Source organism: Varroa jacobsoni, unplaced genomic scaffold (genome assembly GCF_002532875.2).
Source record: "Varroa jacobsoni isolate VJ856 unplaced genomic scaffold, vjacob_1.0 scaffold_367, whole genome shotgun sequence".
Taxonomy (NCBI): Eukaryota; Metazoa; Arthropoda; class Arachnida; order Mesostigmata; family Varroidae; genus Varroa; species Varroa jacobsoni.
The window spans coordinates 519,038-543,162 of NW_019213269.1; the positions used below are offsets into that span (position 1 = coordinate 519,038).

The 24,125-nt window shown below is 39.5% G+C and overlaps 2 protein-coding genes across 3 annotated transcripts; one reads left to right on the forward strand and one right to left on the reverse strand.

The window, feature by feature from the left end:
• Positions 1-150: 150 nt before the first annotated feature.
• Positions 151-12,502, reverse strand: cdm (importin-13-like protein cdm). Its single transcript, XM_022831975.2, has 21 exons — positions 12,311-12,502; positions 11,780-11,908; positions 10,249-10,428; positions 9,503-9,628; positions 8,899-9,094; positions 8,434-8,628; positions 8,230-8,324; positions 7,551-7,814; positions 6,890-7,025; positions 6,518-6,615; positions 5,974-6,034; positions 5,222-5,393; positions 4,991-5,126; positions 4,574-4,759; positions 4,255-4,404; positions 3,840-3,930; positions 3,418-3,546; positions 2,756-2,814; positions 2,414-2,503; positions 2,008-2,180; positions 151-1,669 (listed from the first exon to the last, which is right to left on the reverse strand). The coding sequence occupies exons 1-21, from the start codon at positions 12,338-12,340 to the stop codon at positions 1,561-1,563; spliced, it is 2,805 nt and encodes a 934-aa protein (XP_022687710.1). The 5' UTR covers positions 12,341-12,502; the 3' UTR covers positions 151-1,560.
• Positions 12,503-12,767: 265 nt separating this feature from the next.
• Positions 12,768-23,106, forward strand: Idh (isocitrate dehydrogenase [NADP] cytoplasmic). Of its 2 annotated transcripts, XM_022831978.2 has the most exons (11): positions 12,769-13,006; positions 15,194-15,257; positions 15,769-15,808; positions 16,696-16,802; positions 19,274-19,433; positions 19,912-20,071; positions 20,207-20,416; positions 20,805-21,003; positions 21,187-21,257; positions 21,640-21,778; positions 22,200-23,106. In XM_022831978.2, the coding sequence occupies exons 3-11, from the start codon at positions 15,801-15,803 to the stop codon at positions 22,331-22,333; spliced, it is 1,188 nt and encodes a 395-aa protein (XP_022687713.1). In that variant the 5' UTR covers positions 12,769-13,006; positions 15,194-15,257; positions 15,769-15,800; the 3' UTR covers positions 22,334-23,106. The 2 variants fall into 2 exon arrangements, with proteins under 2 accessions (XP_022687712.1, XP_022687713.1); XM_022831977.2 differs by lacking the exon at positions 15,194-15,257 and having other exon boundaries at positions 12,768-13,006.
• The last annotated feature ends 1,019 nt before the right edge of the window (positions 23,107-24,125 follow it).

The following is a 24,125-nucleotide window of genomic DNA, read 5'->3' on the forward strand; positions in this document are numbered from 1 at the left end:
AATAAACACTGATTCTAGGAGGCATACGTTTTCTAAGGGGTCTAAAGTGAAGAGACGGTATTTTGGATGCTTCTATTGTAATATGCGCACAATTCAACAACTGCGTCTAATATTGCCTTATCTAATTTTGCCATAAAAAACAGAAACGGATAATGTACGGTTTCTCATTTTATTTACAGAGGATCATTAAATGTACAGATTGTAAAAGAAACAGCGATTTGTTGCGCTTCTCGATTTTATGAAGCAGTGTGTTCGGAACCGATCACCAGTGGAAAGCAATGATAACTTTCTATCAAAAAAAACAAACAACGTATAAAAACATTAAGTGAACGCAGATCATATAGTGTCATATAGCATAGTCTATCCAATTTCCATGAAGATCTTTACAAACAACAACTGACAATCCATATTCCCCTCAGTAAGATACTGAATCTAACTTCGATCACCCTCAAATGTATCTATCTCTGCAGTCTATACAAAAGTTGTCAATGCCCGTAAAATGTCGTCCTTTTTGAAAGGAAAAAACCTAGCTCAATACGCACTAAAAAGATGTAATATACGATGCTTTCGAACGAACCGTCGTCACGTTTCTATTATTATCACTGCAAGAACATTCGCGCGTATAGCAAATAAGTAAGCTTCCCGCAACGAACTATTGGGCCTTTAAAGAAATCGGTTCTTTCTCGGAAGTCTGTACTAATCACCTCCAACTCAATTGCGACGTCCGTTTCGATGAGGGGTAAATAGTCTCGCAGCTACTTTACAGCGAGCGAGCACGCACACATGTCAGCTTAGTTATGAATTAGTTGACGTTACTTGGGTGTACCGATAATTATAATCATGTGACTCAGGCTTGTCCTGACAAACTCATTGCCATATTCGATAATAGAAAGTATCCACTGACATTAGTCATTTATAAAATCAATTTTCTCTAGTGGATGGGATTAAGGTATATATATATATATATATATATAATGCAATTTATTAAACATTAACCGGACGTATGGCTCGCATGGTATAAGCAGCCTGGGGTGGAAGGGATCAACTGAAAGATATATATGACAATGTTTTATTTGAATAAATCGACATCTGAGAGGTTTAACCGGTCGTCGAGGCCCATTATATCTTTTTTATACCCACTTTGCCTCTTTTCCTGAATCTTCTTTACTAGAGAATTTTTTGTATCCACAAGTCTTATACATACTAAATTCCTTCAACATAGCAAAACAACTGCTGTCGGTGGCCCCATGCACTTGCATACTACTATGGAATATAAGTCAACTAACCCAATTTCAGGTACATGTTAGTCCTGTGACTGTACAGTCTGATATTATTCAATTAAGAAACAAACACTATTTTGTAGATCTATACATGTTATGGGTTTGAACTCGAACGAAATAGCCCACTCCGTATATTGCCTACTACACTAAATACACTTGGCTACATTTTTCTACCCTGAAACAAACAACAACGGCGCGTGTGTTTACATACAAAACACTTGGCAAACACTTATTCGGATGGTTGCGTATCGATCGCTATCTTATCCAGAATCAGGTTGGTCTATAAATGCAGATTAGTCGTTGCTCGTCCGTACTCGCCGGAAAGGTTCCGCCACTCAAGGGTAAAGTCAATGATAACTTTACAGAGCATACGCTTGTTTGAACGCTCCCTGGTTAGCAAAATACAATCCAATGTAACAAAAATCGAATTTTAAAACTTGCAGATAGTGTTTTACGAGCTAGTACTCTTATCAAATAAAAATAATTAGCAATACATGGAATATTTAAAGCTAATCATAAACTGTGTTAACTCTAGAACAAAAAAGCCTAGCAGTGTATATGGGAAACGACCTAAATCAAGTAAGACAGACTGAAGTTTAATTCGCGCACTCAGAACCAATCCGCATCTGAACTAAACTATGAACAAGAACCGTGTTCTACATTCGTTATCAAGAAAATCTTATCCTTATCATTTACTGTAACGACCAGACATCATTTTTCTTTCTACCTTAGTATCTGCCGTGCGAAGTTCTGTCTACTCTCGGGGCTTGGTTCGTCGATGGGCGCGCTGACGAAACGCTGAAGCGCTGCCGTCAGCAAAGGCAAAGCAGTTTTGTTCAAGGCGAGAAATACGTCGGCCTCGGCCTCGATGAAGTTCCGTGATACCCCGCCACGTATGTTCTGAAAAGCGAAGCATCGAGAGCTTAAGTTTTACTGAAATTACTGAAATCACACTTTACTTTGACGAATCCACACGCAAATACGCCGAAAAACGCCTTGGGGCTCGTTTGTCAGATCGGGGTCAGATGAGTGCTGTACAATTACCACGACATTTTACTTTGCATATACATGTTTGTATATATATATATATATTAGCTATACACTGCTTGCCATACGACTAATCTTTATCTTACCTGAACCAGTTGGGCGATGATATTCTCGGAGCATAGTTCGAGCGCTTCCTTTACAAATGGGCTTCGTTCCGATGCATTCACGAATTGAGTCTGCAATGATTTAACATTACTTGAGTTTAATATATGGTTAACCACCATATGTGTAGCGTAGTTCACCGAGTTGCCAGTAGAACCTGTCTATGTGCAATACACCTACTATTCAAAAACTATGAAGTCGCATCTGATTTGTTCCCTTTTATAACTTTATTTTAGCATGCGTTAACTGTAAAGTAGATTTGATTAAAATGTAAGTTGCCTGAAAATACGCTAATATAATAACTAAAAACTGTTACAACAACTTACCAGGAACGAAATCGCTGCCCGATAAGTAAACTGTTCAGGAAGAGTGGTCGCCAACGTAGCTGGAAGATCAGGGTCAAAAATTAACTAGACGAATTCGAAATGTACGCGCAGTTATTAGAAGTCACTACCATGTCAATATCGATATAAGCATCATGAATTACCCTGGAGAAAAAACAAATACTTGTTTGTACTATTGGATGCGTTTAGTCACATTGTCAGCAACTGCTATTGCTAAAATTTTAACCTACGATTGCGGAGTAAGTAGAATGTAGTTTATAGAAAATTACGTAGGTTTGAAGAAGCTCGTTCTGAGTCGTACCTGCGATGGTTCCATGAAACATACCTCGTAACGTATCAAAACACCAGACATAATATTCCAATGCAAAGGTATTGCCGATTCTATATTACATAATAGTCAGCATCGCGAATCATTTTTACAATTAAAAACAATTTTAACCTGAAGCCACACACGCATATATTTGGAAAAAAGATGGGTATATCAGAAAGTCTAGTAAACATACCTAAAGCCTTAATAGATCTGATGAGATAAAAGGTTGAAGGTGGTAAAACTGTAACGAAACAAGAATATCCTTTTCATTTTACGTTTAATGCTTTTTACATTCTATTGGATGCGTTAGAAAATATGCAAACTTTATGCTTACCGTATTTGCACAGTTGGATGAGATCATCGAGTGAGAAAACGTTCTGATCGTAGTATCGAAGCCTTTTTTTAAAGAGAACTGCGTGTAGTTTGTAGAATGACTCGACCGCATCCGTACAGCCGTGCAAATCTAACAAGAGATCAGATAAAACACGCTACCTTTTTATTTTTCAGCTTATGTAAAAATTTAGTTAACTGAAATACTTAATTCATATGAGGAATATCTTTTGAGCTTCGCAGATGTGACAAACGCTGATGTATCTATCTGCGTGTTTGTATATTTTTTTTAGTAGTTAATATATTTAATAGTTCATTGATGAACTACTAAATGATCCTAAAGATAAACCTTGACTCGGCCTTATAAAGCTGATTACTTTATTGGACTTCGACGAAAGACTCACGACAAGAAGAGATATTGCTTACCTTGACTAAAATAAGCGAAGCAAATATCACAGATTGACTTGAATTGGGCGCACATCGGGCTAGTCTGATTCGCCTTTGTATGGGCGAGTACCTGTGAATAAATTAAAATTTAAAACTAAGAAATGTGCTGCACCCGTCGTACCGTTCAACGTAAAAATTGTAGCATACAAAAATATCTATATATTATATCGCAAACAGGACATGAGGAACGCAATGGACCAGTTGATACAGGGGTACGAACTTTTCAGTAAATGGAATTCTGTGTTTTTCATTATTTCTTCCTCCAATTTCGAGCAAAGTTATTTATTAGCGATAGCCATAAACGTTCCTTGTCGTAAAGTAACTACAACGGCCACAAAACCCATCGCTATATTTTCTAATGATGTTGTTATATTATTCATTGGATGTTGCTCACGGAGGTTGCAGCGCCGAGTACGGAAGCGTTGGGGTGATGCATAAGTAAAGCTCCACACATTGAAAGTAATTCTGAAAGAACGACGCAATGCGGCTCTAATTCCAGCACCGGAACTGCTTTGCGGATGCACTCTGCCAAATTGGACACAACCTAGGGTAAACAAAATGAACAATAATCTGGTCATTTCATGGAGTTGGCCACCAGATATGCCCTGCCATTGGGTTCTCAACTGTTCAGTTTTAGCTATTTAAACTAGTATATACATTTCAATATTAATGATTGACGTACGGTAAACTAGAACCATACTTATTCGCCTTACCTCCGCATCGCAGGAGTATTTGGCGGCAATCAGTTTAAATAGCGGCATGAGTTGCTCTACAAGGACCTGTCCTGGTCGTGAGCTTTGTTGGGCAGCATCCCCTTCCTGGCAAAAAGTTAATGACGCGAACATCGATTGCAAAAGGTCTAAATTCTCCTTTGTAGCCTCCCGGAATGTTGCAGTCACCTGACATTTTAAAGCAATGGCGGAAAGGGATAAATAGAGTGTGCATTTGAATTTGAGCAGTGTAAGTCCTGAACGAGACAGCATATCCAAAACCGGAAAAATTTATAATGCGCAACAAAATAGTACAAGGCCTTTTCAAGGTAACGCGGTGTAATGTCATGGTAAAACAACGTAATTAAGTATCACGCAATGAAGTCAATGCTGAAACAAGAATAGACACAGAAACCATACCCCAGGAAAATTTGTAATTTCGTTGAGTTGCTGTACGAAAGGTGCCATCAAAGCAGACAAACTAGTGAGGGCCTGTTCTGTTGAACTCAACGCTGATACTACGTGGCCTACAATCGCCACTAAACGCACACGATCCCTACGAAAGAATTCATTCAAACAGTTAAAATGCCGATTTCCTTTAAGGCACTCTCCACTTCTTGCCTTAAACATAGAATCACTGATCTGTCTAACCTATGCTTCAAAGGAAGAGGACTTTGAGGATGAAGCACAACTGCTATGGCTTGAAGAATGTCGTTGGCCGCTGGTGCTAGCCGATCTCCGTGTGTTCGAGCCAAATCCTTTAGGGCCATCGAGGCTGATGCCGATGTGCCTGCCTGCTGCAATCCTCGAAGCAAGAGATGCACTGAAACATTAGAAAATTAATAGAAAAAAGACATTTAATGAAAATGAATTCTAACAGTCATGTCTATTTTTCATATCTTTGCGTTACGTTTTGCCATCATGTAGACTAAAGATAAAAGCTCGAATTCCTTTTATTTCAGTTGCAGAGCAAACTGATGAGACTACAAGTTTCTGACATCTTTAAGGAATCAATGAAGCCAATAATGGTAACCCTTGCTGCGGTTTGCCGTTATTACAGTACTCCGCTTTGATAAAGAGATCCGAGATCAAAATTAAGACATACTACATGTTTGACAGACCCATCAAGCGTGTTTCTCTCTGTAATCCGTATCCTTTGTACAATTCTTATGTTAGTCACTTGGACACTATTTAGCTGAAAACAAAGTTGGAAATCATTCGAGAATAGAGAACATTAACAAAGATACGGGGTGTTGACTGTGGATAGTGAACATCTATTTTAATAACAATATGTACGGGTACATATACGGATATGTCCGGGATCCATGAGTGACGCATTCCAGTATTTTCATAATCACCTGTATCACAATATAAGAGTGAACTTCAATCTCAGTCAGACTTACCGAGAGGGCCAATGTTTTCACCGGACGTCTTCTCTGCGAAGATGCCCACGGCAGTCATTACCTTTAACACAGAACAAATCGTTATCTATGAGCATGTTTGATGCACGGAGGCAGATACATATTATGCTCTACACAACAATACTTCAACTGAATTATAATGACTGACTTGAAGATACATTAACAAGTACGTTCCCCGAACACAAGTCTGTGCTACGATTCAGAAAAATGAAAATCTAGTTTTTAGGTTTGTATAACTGTAATAGGCTTATATATATATATATATATATATAACAGGCTTATAATATATATATACTTTTGTAATATCGAGCAGCTAAGAATGTATAACCTGGAAGACATAAACGTGAGTCAATGATCTGTTATACCTCACTAAAAAAATTCCGAGGGTACCTCACCTACCAATCTATTAGGCAAAGCATGTTCCCCTCCTATAAGCTCCAATTTGTCAATATGGAATATAACAATTGTATAGTTTATCTATTTCTTGCTCAAGTCGCTCAAAAATGTAGCTTCCCAGAATACAGACCTGAGAAAGAACCTCATCACCAGCAGGCGGTATTCGAGGAAGCAACGCCAAGACTGCACCAACGACAGGCGAGTCATCTTCAGAATCCGCCATATCACCTAATTCATTCGCAGCAGTAACCATAGGCTCAGTATTAGCAACTTTTCGTGATTGCTAATAACAGAAAAACGAGGGCACGGCGCCAACTAATATCTCCTTACATACAGTGAATGACGGTGTGTACTTTTTCAAAGCTTTGCTTGAACTGCTTGATGACGGCACAAAAAATCAAACTTTTAAGACATCAGATTTTAAGAAGGTATAAAGGCTTTGGCAGCGAACGTGAATAATTTTAGAACTACCTCCATGGCTATAAGCTGACAAAACACTTACCTATCGCATTGAGCGCAAAGAGACAGGCTTCGATGACCTTTGCGTTTTTGGTTTCAGAATATTCCGCGACAGCTGTATCCAGCGCGGATATAAAGAAGTAGAACACTGGCGCTGGCAGCATCGTAGCAATGTACATCTGAAGCCATTGAATCAATACAGTTTGATTGTTATCTAAAAGCTTATATAGCCATAAGCGTCACTGCTAGCAGATTCACTTCATCCTATTCTGCTAAACAAAACCCTTCTCCGAACCAAAAACAAAATACATATACGCCGATGTGTCGTATCACAATATCACTCTGTACATTAGAAAAGTCGCATATATAATTAAACAGCAGATGTTAAAAGGTCTAGAATCGAGACCGAATAGAAGCTAATGGACGGCCGAAGATACATCAAATATTGCTAGACTTAGCAATTGCATTAAAACTAAACCAAATGAACTAAAAATTCGAAGAAGATTAGGGGTGTATTCCATTTTTAACTGCATGGTTAAGACACTTACAGACATACCCATTTTAAGACAAAGTTAACGAAATTAATGCGAATTACATTAGTAAATCGCAGTTTTCTCCTGCTCGAACAGAAACACTATGTATTAATTAATAGTACTTCAAATAACAAGTATTGACTGCATGGAGTAATTCCATTCGTTACTGACATAGCAGTCAGCGATATCTTGTCTGTAGCAACGAAGATCTTCTTTTTCATCCAAGTCCATCGTTCCCGGGTCAGGCAGTTGACTTTTCCGAAGCATTAGTTTCACGAGCTGTTCGTATACCGGCTGTAACTGCAGTGTGAGCTTTGCCATTTGTGTGCTAGGCTCAACACGGGCGAGCTCATCGAGTAGGATATGCCAGAACGTAATTGGAATACGTGAGATAATCTCCTCCGATGGATACTGGCCGGGCGTGCCAACGCAATCCTATAGAAAATTGCACACAGGACTGTAACATTTCTATAATCAGAGAAGCTGACATGAACTCATAGCATTAGTGACTGCAAATGGCCGATTTTATCGTTAGAGTACTGAGATGTTTTCATTCGATGGTCTTCATTGGAGTAATGAATTTAGAGAACTGACATACTCATATATATTTGGATTCCATTATTATGATGAACCATACACACCTATGATCTATCGTATCTTGTTCGAAAAATATTTACATAAACCTCGCTTCTACAATTTACTGTTAGGTTATGACTAACTCCGCTCTATTATATCTACTAACCTAAACAAACTTACCGTACAATACGCTTTTCTAGTCCCCATGACCAAGTCATCGATGCTTAAAAGCTACGCACAACTGCAAAATGAACCAACTAAAGGGTTCCCTTACCAGTAGCATTTTGAGTAACATCTCAGTCCCTGGTCTGTTTGAGCTGTCCGGTAACAAGCTAGCCAGGATTAGATTCGTGTGCATCTCGCCCATGCCTGTAAAGTGGGTGAGATTAGAGGTTACTGCAACAAAATTTTCATCAGGATCAAGCGTTTTAGTAGAAAAGGTTTACTGTTAAAGAAGACAAAATATTAATCTACGAACCAGTTAGTAGAGAGTATATGGAGAAGAGCGCATCCTGATCACCGCACGCACGTTTTGTCTCGACAATGGGCCCGCACTTAACCGCCACTTGTTCCAAAAGGTCGCCCATCAGTTTCGGATAATGCGGTCCGTCAGGATGCTGCAGAAAACTCAGGATGGCATCGCAAGCATGTTCGTGATCATCTGTTAAGTGATCTACGGCAACAAATATCCACACAGCACATCTGTCGTTTATAAACTGGTGCTTTGCGGTTGCTGACCATAGAAAATTCTGCGTCATTGCATTGAAAAGTATAGTAGACATTCGCCGAGTCGGTATTTTCTATTCCTCTCGTGTGGATTTTCAACTTTTGCATATTATGCCGTATTAAACTGTGAAATCAAATATATTATTGTACTTAACCTACTCTAATGGGCCGCTATGCAATAAACAAATTTTTGCGGCCTTCCTCAATCTGAATTTACCAAGGAGAGTGATGCAGAGATTGGCTGGCAACTCTTCCGCAGGTGCTAGCGGCACCCATTGAGTAACCGTGCGCATTGCTGTTATGCGAAGGTTTGCAATCGGGGATGCCAACGCCGATTGACATAGGGACAAAACGGAGGTCGCTGAAACGCGTAGTGTGTTTGCATGATTGTCCGGCTTTTCCAATTGTGCCGCCTAGAATAATTAATGCACAAAACACAATTAGGAAATGTATTAGGGAGAGAGACCGTTTTTATTGTATATACACAATTTACTACTAAAATAAACTTTCGGATTCGTAAAAACATCCATTGCAACTAAAGCCATTCAGCTACTGTTTTCGTTTTATCAAATATTACAGCGAGGAAAAGTTAACTCCGATAAGGTGAACTGTTTATTTGCTAAGCGTAAAAATCTTAAAATATTACACCTGTAAAAATTCTATAATATATATACCCATAATATAACACCGTGAGAGCAGCTGAACAGGATGTACCATATAAATGTTGATACTCAACCATTCTTGAATAACGCAACGATAACCGCAGACACCGATATTCGAGTAGAAATAATACATATGTAGATCAATTGTTCTGTACTTGCCTCCTCAGGAAGTCGAGCGAGGAATTCGAATAGCAGAATCGGTTGACTGTCCCGAAAGTTTTCAATCATGTCTGTGACCGCGCTTTGCCAGAAGAACAGCAGTGTTCGAGCAGCCATTGCAGCCAACTGAAATCGAATATGAAATAGTGTCGAGTGTTACAAAATGAGCGTGTGTTAAATGTGACTACCTGTCGTAAACATCGCCACCTACCATTCGAAATACACAAGACACGAGTTAGATGAGGTACCGAAGACAGGTAGCAAAGATCAAACAGCACTACGACAAAATTAAATTGAGTTACTTCCAATGGCCTACCAAATAATTATGTCTAATAATCTTGCAACCTTTTATTTATAGCAATCAGTGAGTTCACTATCGAGCTGTTCGTAGTGCACGTCAATGCGCAACTAGGACTCGAGTCAACGACGCCAAACGTGCGTGCTTTCATGCATCATGGTAGTTTTCTAACTGAAAAAATAGCAATATCTGACCCAGCCCAGATGTGTGCTCGCAAAACTTAGATGAAAAACCATTCGGAAGCTAACTTAAGAAGAGATCGAATTATGAAGCTACCCTAGAAGCGAAGTATAACTATGCCGAAATGGAGAGGCTTGTTTACCGATTATGCATGTGAGCAGATCATAGTCATATCTTCAGTCAGTTATGGATGGTTATGTATTTGCCTGTCTATCAGGACACAACTGTATTCTGGCGCAATCTTAAATCACTGCTATATATTACTTACCGCTAGAGTTAGCCTGACAGCAACCTGTTGATTCGACGGCAGTGGCCCGCTGGCGTGAGCGACAATTGTGCCTACTAGTTGCTCCCGAAGAGCACTTAACTGGATCGGTTGAAGCTGCCGTAGACCTTTGCAGATTTGTGATGTTACCATAGCGGCGCCCACCATTTGGCATTTGAGGTCCTGGGTGTAAAAGCAAATAGAAAAGTTGACGATGTATTATATATGATACTTAACGATATTTTATACCTAACTAATGTTTAATGTTTTCTCGCTTGTTGAAAATTATAGTACCATGTACTACAAAGCGAAATTAGGTTGCCTTGCTGTAAAATATACGTATATGGCCTTGGCCTTTATCGCATAACAAGCAATGTTGCCTATCGCGGAGGCACTTACATAACCACAAAGGCATTTGCGCGTCGGTCATGTTCAGCAGGCGAGAGTATTTGCAAAATGTGTTGTGTTTCCATTACGAAGAAATGAATAGATATGTAACTATTTCCAGTCGAGCGATAAAACACTGCACTCATCAAATTGGTATCGAACCACAAAGTATCAGCCAGATTTTACAGACTGGACATCGCTTAACATGAGGATCTAGAACCAACGTACAAATACGCTCACATACGTCGATGTAAATCTATTTTTAAGAGCCAAGAGCGCAGCGCCTAATGACAACGTTAGCGCGAAATATAAATTGCGACGGGGTGAGATCGAGTTAGCGATCTTTCTGTTAGTAGTCTGCCCTGTCTAGCCAAGTACTTAAAGAGCTTACAGTCACAATGGTTAATTAAGGGCGTTAATAAACGGTTTAATTTGGGAACAAGCATGAAGGGCATCTTCTTGTCGCATATGCCTTTTGGCAGCTGAGCGAACGCACGCTGGGTCGGATCAAGTCATCATAATCAGATCTGACACCGATAGCCATAATCATATTGTACATAGCGACGCCGCTGAATCCATGTTTCTTTACGTCACCACTGGTATTTCGTTTTCTGTACAGCAAGGGCTCTACCGTCAACGCGCCTGTTACGAACCCATCTGATGATAGATAACCAAACTGTGCTAGAGTCTATGCTGAGCAGAGTGCAAAGAATGGGTTTATAGGTTACAATATCACAATAATTGTTCGATTGAGTTTTGGCTTCACTGTGATTCAAATATAGCTTCGAATACGTACAAATATTGCTTCGCATACATACAATAAATAATTTATTGTTCTTTTTTATAATAAGTATTACATTGGCTCCGTACACACAGTATCTTAATTGTTACTCATCCTGTACTATGGATTAGTTTCCTGAAGGAAAAGGATCTAACAAAAATAACTGAGTTAGAAGACAAACTCCACAAAATTAAGCGAATAAAGCGTCTTTTCTTTTTTTTTTTTTCTATTAATCGTCCTTTTCTTATTTGAGAAAAGCGATTTGGCCTAGATTTACCGCTATAAGGGATTAGCGTGGTAATGTAATTTCAATAATATTCAATAATGCAAAATATATTTGCTCCATAAAAAAAGACCCATATGTACCTTGTTAAGCGCAAGTAGTTGCCAGCTCAGTGTCCATGCTTGGGGACACTCTTGCAGTTCACACAAGAATCGATTGGCTTCCTGTGATGCGGCCTGACCCGCTAGCGGATCAAACAGCTTTTCTATTGCCTAGACTCAGGTTAAAGACAAACAAATCGACGTTACATTCAATAACAGATCAAGCCTTACACGATCCGCAGTAGTACTCACACTAATTATATTACGCGTTCCCGTATATAACCCAAAACAGATTTTCATCTGAGGCATGTTTAAGACACACTGTCGCGTCTACATGGAAGAAGCAGGCGGAGGTGCTACTCACACTTGTTATGCGTCTTCCCTAGCAATGAAGTCTGAGTTCTATTGGCCTAAGAAAAATCGACCAGAATAAGCATAACGAATGAAATCAACGAATTGATTGAACTGTCGCCTATAAAAAGAACTAGCTCGTCACATAAGTAAAGGGCGCGCTGTTTACGGATTGTTCCGTTTCGGTAGGTATCCGCAATATTGTTCTACGGCACTACTCACTGTTTCGACCATGTGAAGATCGACATCCATCGTGTCCTACGCGTATTTGCCAAAAAACAATTAACTTGGATATTGCTTTGTACACGAATACCAAAGTCACAATTAGACCTCGATCATTTGCAACGACAACGAACACCTTCTTTAGTCTCATATGAACGACTCATCCGATAAGACGTTCGCTTTAGAGCTCATGGGTGACGCCATCTTGTTTTGTTAGACACCCGTGCGCGTCGCTTCGGGTGTGTGTGTGTGTGCGAATGTGTGTGTGTGTGTTTGCTTGTGTCTGTTAAACAGAGCGACCGGCCAACTGTTGTTCGTAGTCTGGACCAGTTTATATAGAACTCTTCTTCAGTTTAGTCCAGTCCTTTCTCTGCCGTGACAGCGGCCTGGTGTGACAGTCTCACTTGCGCTTGAAATGAGAAATATTGCGCAGTTGTCTTTTTAACCGTACGAAGTATATGCTGCCTACAACATGTCACTGACAACTACACATGGGGCGCGAGTCGCTCGGTCGTTGGCGCACACGGGTGTCATTCTGCCAATAAAGTTCTCCGTAGTCGGCAACGATAGAGCCGATTTTCCCTGTGGAACCAGCGCTCGCTGTCAGTTACATTCCGGCCACCACCGTGTAGTTTGCGCAGCTCCGAAAATCAGTTCCGCCACGTAACCGGTCCGTTATGTCTGCCAAGATTAAGTGTAAGTGTGACTGCGCAAATTATAGAGCACTACTACATTGTGATACCAACAATGTTTTGTGCGCGTCTAGTTATTGGTTTAGTACTGCTGCGATGCCCCTCATTACAGAAACGGTTGTGGAGAAAGACTCTGTGTAGAAACACGCTACGGTTATTTATATTTTAGGATATTTTCACACTTTTAGATGGCTCGTACAATATTACGCCGTCTTTACAAAGAGCTCTTTGCTTTGCTAGAGTCATAAAGCCAACGAGCAAACTAGCCTGATGACAAACTTAACACTGTCGTTATTCGAATCCAACGAAGTCCGTGTGAACAAAACGCATTCGTAGTTGATAGTAGATTCCTTATACGAAAGGCCTTGTATGTATGACAGATTTACTACGTTGAATACGTGTTAGAAATTCATTTTTGTTATAAAATTCGCCATCGATATAGTGGTATGGTATATATGCTCATGAAAACAGTTAAAGGAAATGGTCTTTTTTTTTCTTCCTAATCCAGATACTATTACCAGCGGAACTTCCTAAAATCAAATGGACATGCTGGTCACGTCTAACAGAATGTTATCCCAGCGTTGTCGTTAAGATTTAGACGTGTACAAAAGAAAAAAAATAGAATTCAGTTTTGGTCTGAAAGCTGCGTGTCAACCAGCGAGAGCTAAACACTTGCGTTGATGCTGTTGTGCTTGTTGGGCAGCAGAATGTTTGGGGTCGCTTCGGGCAGGGGTGGGTTATCGACCCCGAATCTGTCATGTCTGAATATCACGAAGCCGAACCGACTCTAACAGAATTCTGATAGTTCTAACGAACTCTAACAGAAGCCGAAGGCAGTGGTTAGTGTTACTTGGTAAACACTGTCCAGACAACTCAACCCATCATAGCTCCATAACGACAAGTGTTGAATCCAAGGTCACAAACTGAATATATGTAGAAATGAACTTACTTTACATGAGGCAACGGTACGAGAGAACGACCCGGTTCATATCATCGTTTCAGTTTACGGAGTTGCGTATTTGTGTATGAAATTGAATAATGGTTGGTTAGCTATCTCGCCTTAAAGCGAGTATGATTGGGCATGGCATACAGAGCGATCTATCGAAACGCGTGCCAGAGTACGGTGTTCGCCCCCTAGATTCTACAACATTAACGCTATTACTACGGGGCAATTAATAACATCTACGTGCTGTTGTATTTGGGGCAATCTGTTTGTACCGAGCATGCGCTTTTCCGTTGTCACTGCAACTAGAATTATTTATTAATACCATTTTTTTGAATTAATTCCACTACACTCTTGCGAAAAACATACGTAATTCTATTCAAATCATTGTTGATTGCAACGTCAAAACTTATTATTTTCGAACATAGACAATGATCTGAAATGTGGTCAATTCAAATTACTTGCATCGTATTCACTTGATACATAAAAATAAACACATATTAGAAAATGATTATGAATGAATGTGAATAAAAACATGGAACATGATGATAACTTAAGTGCTTCAGATTCGTACTGAAGAGAAATTTTTTCTCTTCGAGAAACGAGAAAGTTCGAGAAACGGCAACTGTAACCGTCTTACCATAAGTGGCTTCCGGCGCTCGTGAAACAAAGCAAAAATTCATGACTGTGATATATTTAAGGACGTTCAATATATTCCAGCACGAAAAAGTTTATTTGCGTTGTCATTAGTCTTCAAAGGCTTCGCGTTGTAAACTAAATTGTTATTTTTTTTCCTTGCGCTCAACAGAGGAGCTTTTTTTCGAAGCCCTTATGTAAATAGAATTACCCTAAATGTACCTATTTTGGTAGATTAATTGAAGCTTTTATGTATAGGAAAAAAGAACTTCGAGTATGCCTACATTACTGGATGTTACTTTTTCAAAGTAAACACCGCTGTGTAACGATGAACAGACGGTGGCTCACGCATAACCATGTAAAAAAAAAATGTATAGTCTATTCAATTCGCGATGCCACAAACACGTATTATCTGTCGTTGACAACAAACAAAATAAGGCGAAAAGTTTCAGCTCCCGCAGTTGCATAGTTAGTAGAAAGTGTAATGCGCATTCAAAAACACTATCGATATCTGTGCTATTGAATCTATATACGCGGTATACACAAGGCCATAGTAACTTCCATTATTATTATTAAATTCAAGTAACATAAAGGCGTTTTTTTTTGTTCCAGAAACCACACTGGGCAGTATACTCTATCGTCGAATATAACAATCGACGTACATAAATCATAAGCGGTAGTTATCCACTCGCCAGTTCTATATGTCTCCGGGTTACCTCATGAAATGTTTCTACGGCCGACGGCACCCGGTCCACAAAAATCTTGTTTGTTGTGATTTGCCAACCTATCTGGCTGAAGCAAATGTTTCTTCTACGAAATATAGCTTCCACTACCGAAACCTACTCGTCCTCCTGTCTCACGTTCGTTTTATACTGTCGAACGATAGTCTTACTCAAGACCCACAATCGCACACTTTCAGCCCAGCGAGAGGCGTTTCACTAGCATATCTAGCCAAAGCTTTTGCGGAATCTTCGCACATACAGTTGTCCCCCTTTTCATACCTACTGCAGATGCAAGTAGCGTGTACGGCAGTGGAAAACTGCGAGATCTGCGGTCCACATGCGCATACGTGACAAATTTTGTTCTCGGCTTTGTTTGTTTGTTTATAGTACGTGTGGCATCCTTTGTTCATTTACAGTCAGGTATGATGGATACAAGAATACTACCTTCTTGTTCCCTTTTTCTAGGTGGAGCTGTCGTCGACATTCTCGGTGATGAGATGACAAGGTAAGGCCGGCAAGTAGTTTCATCGTAAATATTTACACAACCGGAACACAAAAATTCAGATATCGCTGTAGCAACAAATGTTATGGGTGACTGGACAGTTCCTGTATTTTCGCCACGCAGGCGTTATGGATTCGTTTTATCATCAAAAACGTAGAATAAATACCTGAGGCGAGCGTCGGTTGAATAGAACCTTGCAGAGTGCTTGTATTATGGTTCCATATATGTATCTAATATCTGGTATGACTGTTTTTCGTTTCCGACATTTTCTTTCTTGAGGTAAAATGTTAACGTAAATTTTTGTTACCTTAAATCCGTGAAATTTCAGTCTAACCATGCTGTAATCTATTTTACGCTAAGGAAACCTTCGATACATTGAGACAGCTCGAAAGAGATTTTAGAAATTATATTTCGCCCATGTACACTCGTTATTAACGAGAGACGCACAAGAAAAGCTTCGTTTTGCAAAAAATTGTTGTAGTACTTAAGTGACAGCGTTGTTATTCAAGGTAGGACACACTCATATGGCGAAAGCGAAATCTCCCTCTATTGAGTCTCCTTTCCGAACTCTTCATTCGAACATTGACCATCGGAGCTTATGGTAACAGTCACGGTGGTAAAATACGGCTGAACAGTTCAGTCTTTTAATTTGCAGTTAGTTCACTCTATAATAGAACTGGGTAAATGTGTGATTAGGCATAGTTCTACCTCCTGTTGCATCTCAGTGTGTTCCAAGCCCTTATAGAATATAGTGTATCTCTTGTTGATATACACCATAAAATGGGGCTCGATATTTGTCGTTTAAGTCTTGCTTTTATGTACATAAATATTGTTCATAATGTAATGTTAAAAAAGAAATGAAAAATATATACGTGCTTATTTGTCTTTAGGATTATTTGGGACATCATCAAAGAAAAGTTGATCTTCCCGTTCCTCGATCTGGAGATTCATACGTATGACTTGGGGATTGAGAACCGCGATGCTACCAATGATCAAGGTTAGTTATGAAGAAGCTATTAATAAAAAGCACTGTAAAATGTTCATTTGTTCATCTGTAAATATCTACATAATTCACGGAAATTAGAAAATGTCTTCAAGCATGAGTGAATGGTCAAAGCTATTTATACTTTCTCCAAGTTAAAAAGTGACCGAATTGAAACCATTTTATGATTGCGGTATGGTATAATTTTCCGTGTCAAAAGGGAATTCATGAAGATAGGAATGTTAAAAGTATACCCACAGGGTGACATTAGATCGCGGTTACTTGCTTCCCTTTTCCGCCTATTGGCACTATTGTGTTTTTATTTTTCTCTTTATTTCTTTTTGAAGGAAAACAAACAAATCATGAGGATCATCTTCGATTTGGCCACGACCCCTCGTAGGGGTCAAATCGCTATCGAGGTTTGTTGCTTGCCACAAGATGACCTGGATGCCTCTGTCAATGGTCAAATAAAACACGTGACACAATTTCGCCGGGCATAATTGGGGTGTGTTATGTGTGTGCGTATGTGTTATCAATTCCTACCCTGACTGGCGAATAATAAAAAGGTCCACCAGTTTTGTCATCTGAGAACAACCCTCGGTACTCCCCCACAGCAAAGGTCGTCTCCAGAGGTGTTTCCAATCCTTGTTAACGTTCTCTAATACTTGCCGTGGCTGAAATAATGGTTTGCGTGTTGGGCTAAAGGGGCGGACTAGACGGAAGAGTCGTGAACACCTGTTCTTACATAGAAACGCGTACGAAATACTTTCTCGCCGTGTAAACAAAGTGGGTTCGCAGAATATAGATATACGCATTGGGTAGAACATGAGAAAAAGAATAATAATTTCATAGTCTCCATCCTGTTTTGCTATATGGGGTAAAGGCGAGAGGTTTTAGCCTGTAGGACTTTGACAAACATGTCCAAGTCCGGTGCAGATCTCCCATACTAAATGAACAATTTGCAACGTCCGCGATTTCTGTGTCTGATTTGGATCAATGGGGTGTTACAAAATTAACGAATCTACTAGAACTTGAAACAACTGACTCAATGAAAAAGTGTTATTGTTGTGATAGCCAAAAATAAGATTTTCTACCCATTTTGGCAAGTAATCATTAGCTAGCGATGTTTTACAGAAAAGCAGATCTGTTCGTCGTCGGCATGTTCCCTTGGTGGCTTTGCTAGTATTCAGTGCAATGGTATATTCTGGTAATATCTGGCCAAAGAAATCAAATAGAGCCCTGCGTGAGAGCATATCTGACGAGACCCAGTAAGCAATATATTTAAATCAAAATTGAGTTATATGTACCCAATATGACTGCGACATACCTAACCGTAGCAAATGTTGATCGATTAATATTGAATGGCGTTTAGTTAGCAACACGTTCGATGGTGACTCTCTTGGTATCGATCTGAATTATTTGACCTTAAACTTTGCTTGTTAATGCTGACTATTTTATTCTTTCTCTACCTATATCGCGCTAGTCTTGTTTCGTTTCCAATATTTATATCATGTTAAAATAGTTGTTATAAAGTGTACGCAAATACTTTATCTTGTTGGGCCGTCTGACCACAAAGTATACAAGTTATTTCATTTTTGTTGTAATATTTCTCGGTCAAAAAGCGCTACGTACATTTTAACTAGAAGGAAGCATCGTACTATTACGCAAGTCTATCAGTTCCAATCCTGTCTTAGATAGTTTAAGTTAGTCTTCCTCTAAGCGCAGTATTTATTAATATAATGGCTAGACTTCGCAATATTCGATTGCATACATACCTTTTTTTTATCCTAGATTTGTTGCTGTGGTTTTCAATACAAAAGCGTCATCCACTGATTCGGGTTTCGATACCCAAATACAATTTCATATTGGTAATAGAACTGGCTTACGAAGGTATTTAGCATCGCCTTACCGGATTTCTATCAGATATGAACGCTTCTGTTTTCCGACTCTAAAATATAGAACTTAATGGCTAGTCTGTTTTTGCAGACTCCCCTTAATAGCTACTTCCTACGTTAAAACATTGTCGCATTGTTTCTCTTGAATTTTCCTTCCTATATTGCTTAGAAAAAAATGTATATTTTGATGATTTATGCGATTCGTGAATATTGTCCACGGACTTACACAGAAATGGGTTTTTTCCAGTAAGGGTTGAGTTGGAGGTTGTGTATGCAGAGGAGTCACTTCTATTCGACCCAATATAGGACCTAGTGTATCTGACGACTTCAAGCGATAAATAACTTTATTATAAGAAAATGTGTCACTGAAGCATTTGACCCAATTTCTATAAGAGACAGTGAAATTCTTCTAGCTGAAGGTCTGCTTTGCCCTGGAAGTAGTTCTTTGAAAATGACTCCACGGTTCCTTGAGCCTTCATGTAATTTTGGTATGTATGACTTACCATCAGTCAGCCTCTATGTGAATAAGCAAATAACTCTGACACTGTCGTCTTCTACAAACAACTATTAACGACATGAGCGTTTTTACAGTAACCGTCGAGTGCGCAAACGCAATAAAGAAATACAGTGTTGGAATTAAGTGCGCGACTATTACTCCGGATGAAGCTCGTGTTGAGGAATTTAAGCTAAAGCAGATGTGGAAATCTCCGAACGGAACGATCCGAAACATTCTCGGTGGAACTGTGTTCAGGTTAGCACCGCAATCGCATCCGTTTATGAGTAAACATTGTGTCAAGTAAATATCCGCGTACGCAAGCACGTTACGTACAAGAACATACCAACTGGCGGTATACACAGACCCAGATCTATTGTAATAGAGTCACAAAAGACTTAAATTATACAGAACGACGCACACTAAAAGCTAATTAGGACGGTATACAATAGATTAATGTGATTAGTAGAGTAACTAGTCTGCGTCGCATTACAATATACTTCATTCAAAAAGCAAGCTTCAGTGTTTTAATATTAGTTAAATAGAAGTCATCATAGAAGAACTAGTTTTTTGGTCATTTATCGTAGTTATGCTTCTACTTTACAGGCCTCACTCTAAGTTAATACGTACTTCCAAAATGCATACGCTCTTGAATCCAGTCAATAAATTTTCACTAGCATTTAACTGACAAACACGCTGGGTTAATACGTGCTGGTAATTCGGGTTTGACTTACAGAGAGGCTATCGTGTGTAGCAACATCCCCCGTCTCGTCCCTGGGTGGAAGAAGCCCATTGTGATAGGACGTCACGCATTTGGAGATCAGTACAAGGCAACTGACTTCGTGGTGCCTGACGATGGCAAGCTACAAATCACCTTCACGGCTAAAGATGGCAAGGTGAGTAAATCCTATGTAAATAAAATGTAATAAAAACGAAATGAAGGACAAGCTAAAACGGTTCGGTAACAGATGAACAGCGCAACACCAATTGGTTGAAGTATGCAACTTAATTTCGAACGTCTCTCCAAACAGGTCATCTCTCATGAAGTGTACCAGTTTGAGGGTACTGGCGGAGTCGCAATGGCGATGTATAACACTGACCAGAGCATCAGGGAGTTCGCGAATTCGTCTATGCAATACGCCCTTGACAGGAAGCTTCCTCTATACCTCTCCACTAAAAACACAATTCTCAAGAAGTATGATGGCCGCTTTAAGGACCTCTTCCAGGAAGTTTACGACAAGGTACGCTGCCAGCGACAACATGATCTACGACCTATATGTTTGAAATTAGTAAATAATGGAAAAGCCCGTCCCAGATTTTGACTCCTCAAAATATATAGGTAGGCAAGCAGATGAAATTACTATGGTAGCAGGTGAACAAAAAAGCACAATACGTCACTGATGTGAGAAAAAGGTCTTATATATTTAGATTCGACAATCATTATTAAGGAGTTCAATCGTAGTCAGTCAAAGCATGCTTATTATTCAAACGTTCTGAAGGTATCATGGCCCTACTAATGGTGAACCATTGTTCTGTCGTTTTACAGTGATATCCTCAAAATAAGTTTCTGTACATCTATTGTTTCAAAATTAAATGCATACTGACAGTCATACAAATGTCCCACTACAGGAATATAAAAAAGCGTTCGAGGGCGCCGGTATCTGGTACGAGCACCGGCTGATTGATGATATGGTCGCCTATTGTATGAAATCGGAAGGTGGTTTTGTATGGGCGTGCAAGAATTACGACGGAGATGTGCAAAGTGATTCCGTTGCTCAAGGGTTTGGCTCGTTGGGATTAATGACCTCCGTACTTGTCTGTCCTGATGGTAAGATTAGGTTATTTTTCCGTCCTCACTGGTTAGTTTATTTCCTGTAGAAACTTAGCCCCGACTTGTGCTGCGAATCAAGCAAGGCAAATGATAGTGAGATACTTGTTGTTACGGTATCAAAGGAAAAGAAAAGCCTTTTAATCAGTCGCCAATTAGCTTTTTGGTTCGTTGCTATCGCAGGAAAAACTGTGGAGGCAGAAGCGGCCCACGGAACTGTGACAAGACACTATCGCATGCATCAACAGGGCAAGGTAAACAGGCTTACATATGCTTAGGAGTTGGGTAGAGCGTTGCACTGATGTAAGAGAGCATCGAATAAAGTAACACGAGAATCAATTAAGGCACTTACCTTTAGATTCGCAGGATAGTAACCGAAATATCCTGGGCAGTTACGTCGTCAAATTTAAATGCGTTAAGGATAAATGAGGTTTTTTTTAAAGTGATGAGTTAAAAGCTGTGCACGTAAATATACAAAGATAACGTAAGCTTTTGCCCGCTGTCTAATTACGAAGGGGACAAACCTGATGACTTAATAGATATCGGTGCGGCTCCTATATCAATACCCATATATAACAAATGGTGGGTTCTTCACGGCATGTGCTATCGTACTAATTATAAAAACTGTTATGGTAGGAAACATCAACAAATCCTATTGCGTCTATCTTTGCATGGACTCGTGGCCTCGCGCACCGCGCGAAGCTTGATTCCAACGATGAGCTGGCTAACTTTGCCACTGTACTGGAACAAGTGTGCATTGAAACCGTCGAGGCCGGTGAGTAACTAGCTTATTGTACAGTTTGCGGTGCGAAAACAAATTGTAAATCTATATATTGGCGTTAATAAAACTGAGCAAATTAAAACGTGCAGCGTAACACTCGAGCATTATTCTGTGATTGCCCAACTACTCTTTGATAATACGATGAGCACACGCAGTTGTTATTTTGCTGTAATCGTCCGGTCCCGGCTAAAAGAAACCAATTTCTTTGTAGAATCGCCAAACTAACGGATAGGGCAAAGATTTTATAGGATGATACCCTATTCTTTTCCGGAGACCTATGTAGATTTTTACTAAAAATCTACGGAGGTTCTTAGTTCAGGAACTACCGTACATAATGTCGGACCATATCGACTTTGTAAAACATGTTAAAAAAACAAACTTAACACAAAGCAATGTTATGTTTTACATCTTATAGGTGCGATGACAAAGGATCTTGCCTTATGTATTAAGGGCGCCTTAGACAAGGTGCAAAGGTCGGACTACCTGAATACGTTCGAGTTTCTTGACAAGATTGCCGAGAACCTCAAAGTCAAGCTGGCGGCCCAGTGATTAGATAGCTCTCATGCGACAGTTAATTGCAAGCTGTAGAGTAGGTGCCAAATCCTACTGTACCGGATGCAGGATGCTAATTGGACTTTCGGGTAAACTATGACCCGTTTCACCTTCGGACTGAATCTTTGTTCTATGCTCACTCTTTAAAAAATTGACGATATCTGCTACGATGCAGAATTATCCAGTGCGCTATGAGTCTGTTTGTCATGGTTGCCTGGTTTTATCTACGCAGTTAGATGAAGGACATTTGAAGGTTTACTGAACGATAGTAAACCAAAACTACAATTGAATTGTGTCAGTGACATAGGAAGCCTCAATACAGACAGTGATTTTTATTGACATGGTAATATATATCAGTGTGATAGAAGCTATAGATGGAGACTCATATTAAAATATACATATACACATGTGTAATTGAACGCAGTCCATTTACACCACCGTACGACCTAAACTAAAGTGCTGTCGTTCAGAAAATGATCTGAAAAATACAAACCTCAACCACCTTCTATACAACATACAACAGTTATTAAGGTATTTTATCAAAGTTGATATCGTACGCACCCTATATCTTTACATATACCTTTACAGTAAACTATACTAAGCGTTATATATATATATATTCTTTCTATGCTCTGCGCATTTTGACAATACCGAAATGACGGCTAACTTGGATTCTGACGGTCATTCAGCCTCTCTTGCTGTACAAGAACGCTTATACGGTATAAAGGGGGTACAAAGACAATAAAGTCCCTTTGAATTCACTTTGAAAACACGTGTGCTTTTTATACACTTGAGAAATGCTATAATATTACTAATAAGTAAGGGTACTAATAAGTGTCGTTTGATTAATTCCTCTCATTGGTATGAGGGTTGACCTTGCACGCTATTCGAGCGTCAATATACCTGAAAGTGTAAACATTTTCAAGGTATTCAGGTAGATGTAGCACCTTTTTGAGTGGCTTGCTGCTTTGAATTGTAAATTTTATCTCAACACCAAACTGACTCTTGCCGTCCCGTTTTCCCTTCCATGCCCCTGTTAAAATAAGGACTGATATTCCATAACGTTTGCGTATAGCTAACTGTCCTTCCAGACTGTGTGCATGGAGACGGGCGAGAGATAAGGAAGAGACCATTTGCTCTTGTTTTTTGCATTGTTTCCTAGTGCCTCACTTGATAGTTGACATAGTGGAATTAATTGAGTACCCTGAAGCCATAGAAAACTGGCTGAGCTTTATTTTTTTCTAGCCAGGTCAACTGTAGACATGATTGGGACAGCTTTCATTTGCTTGCTCTAGACAAATTTGTCAAAACCTGACACTGAAACTGTATGACCCCAGTGGATTCTGTTTGCTTATACTATCTGTTCATGGTTCAGGTTTTTCTGATGGCAAATTTTTAACCCAATCCCGTAACAGTCAATACTGCTCGGGGCAGGGCTTACGCTCTCAGATAAAGTGCTATTGCGTCTTATCGGATGGTTTTTCAAGTTAATATATTATGTTATGATTTAGAAAGTAGCCACCCTGGTCACGGATCGCTCATATACGCAGCGGTGCAAACGTCTGTTGATTATCACTAAAAGCTAGGACAAATTGAATATTAACGCGGGCAGAACTTCTCTAAGCATTGCATTTGTGAAATAGCGGTACTAATGATGTAATGCTGCCTTTTAAAATTTAAGTAAAGCTAAGCATTACGTTATAGAAAGATATCGAGTAAAAACCTTTACTCGACAATCTCTAAAAGACTTATTACTCAAGAAGCCCCTCTTCATGAATTGGTATTTACT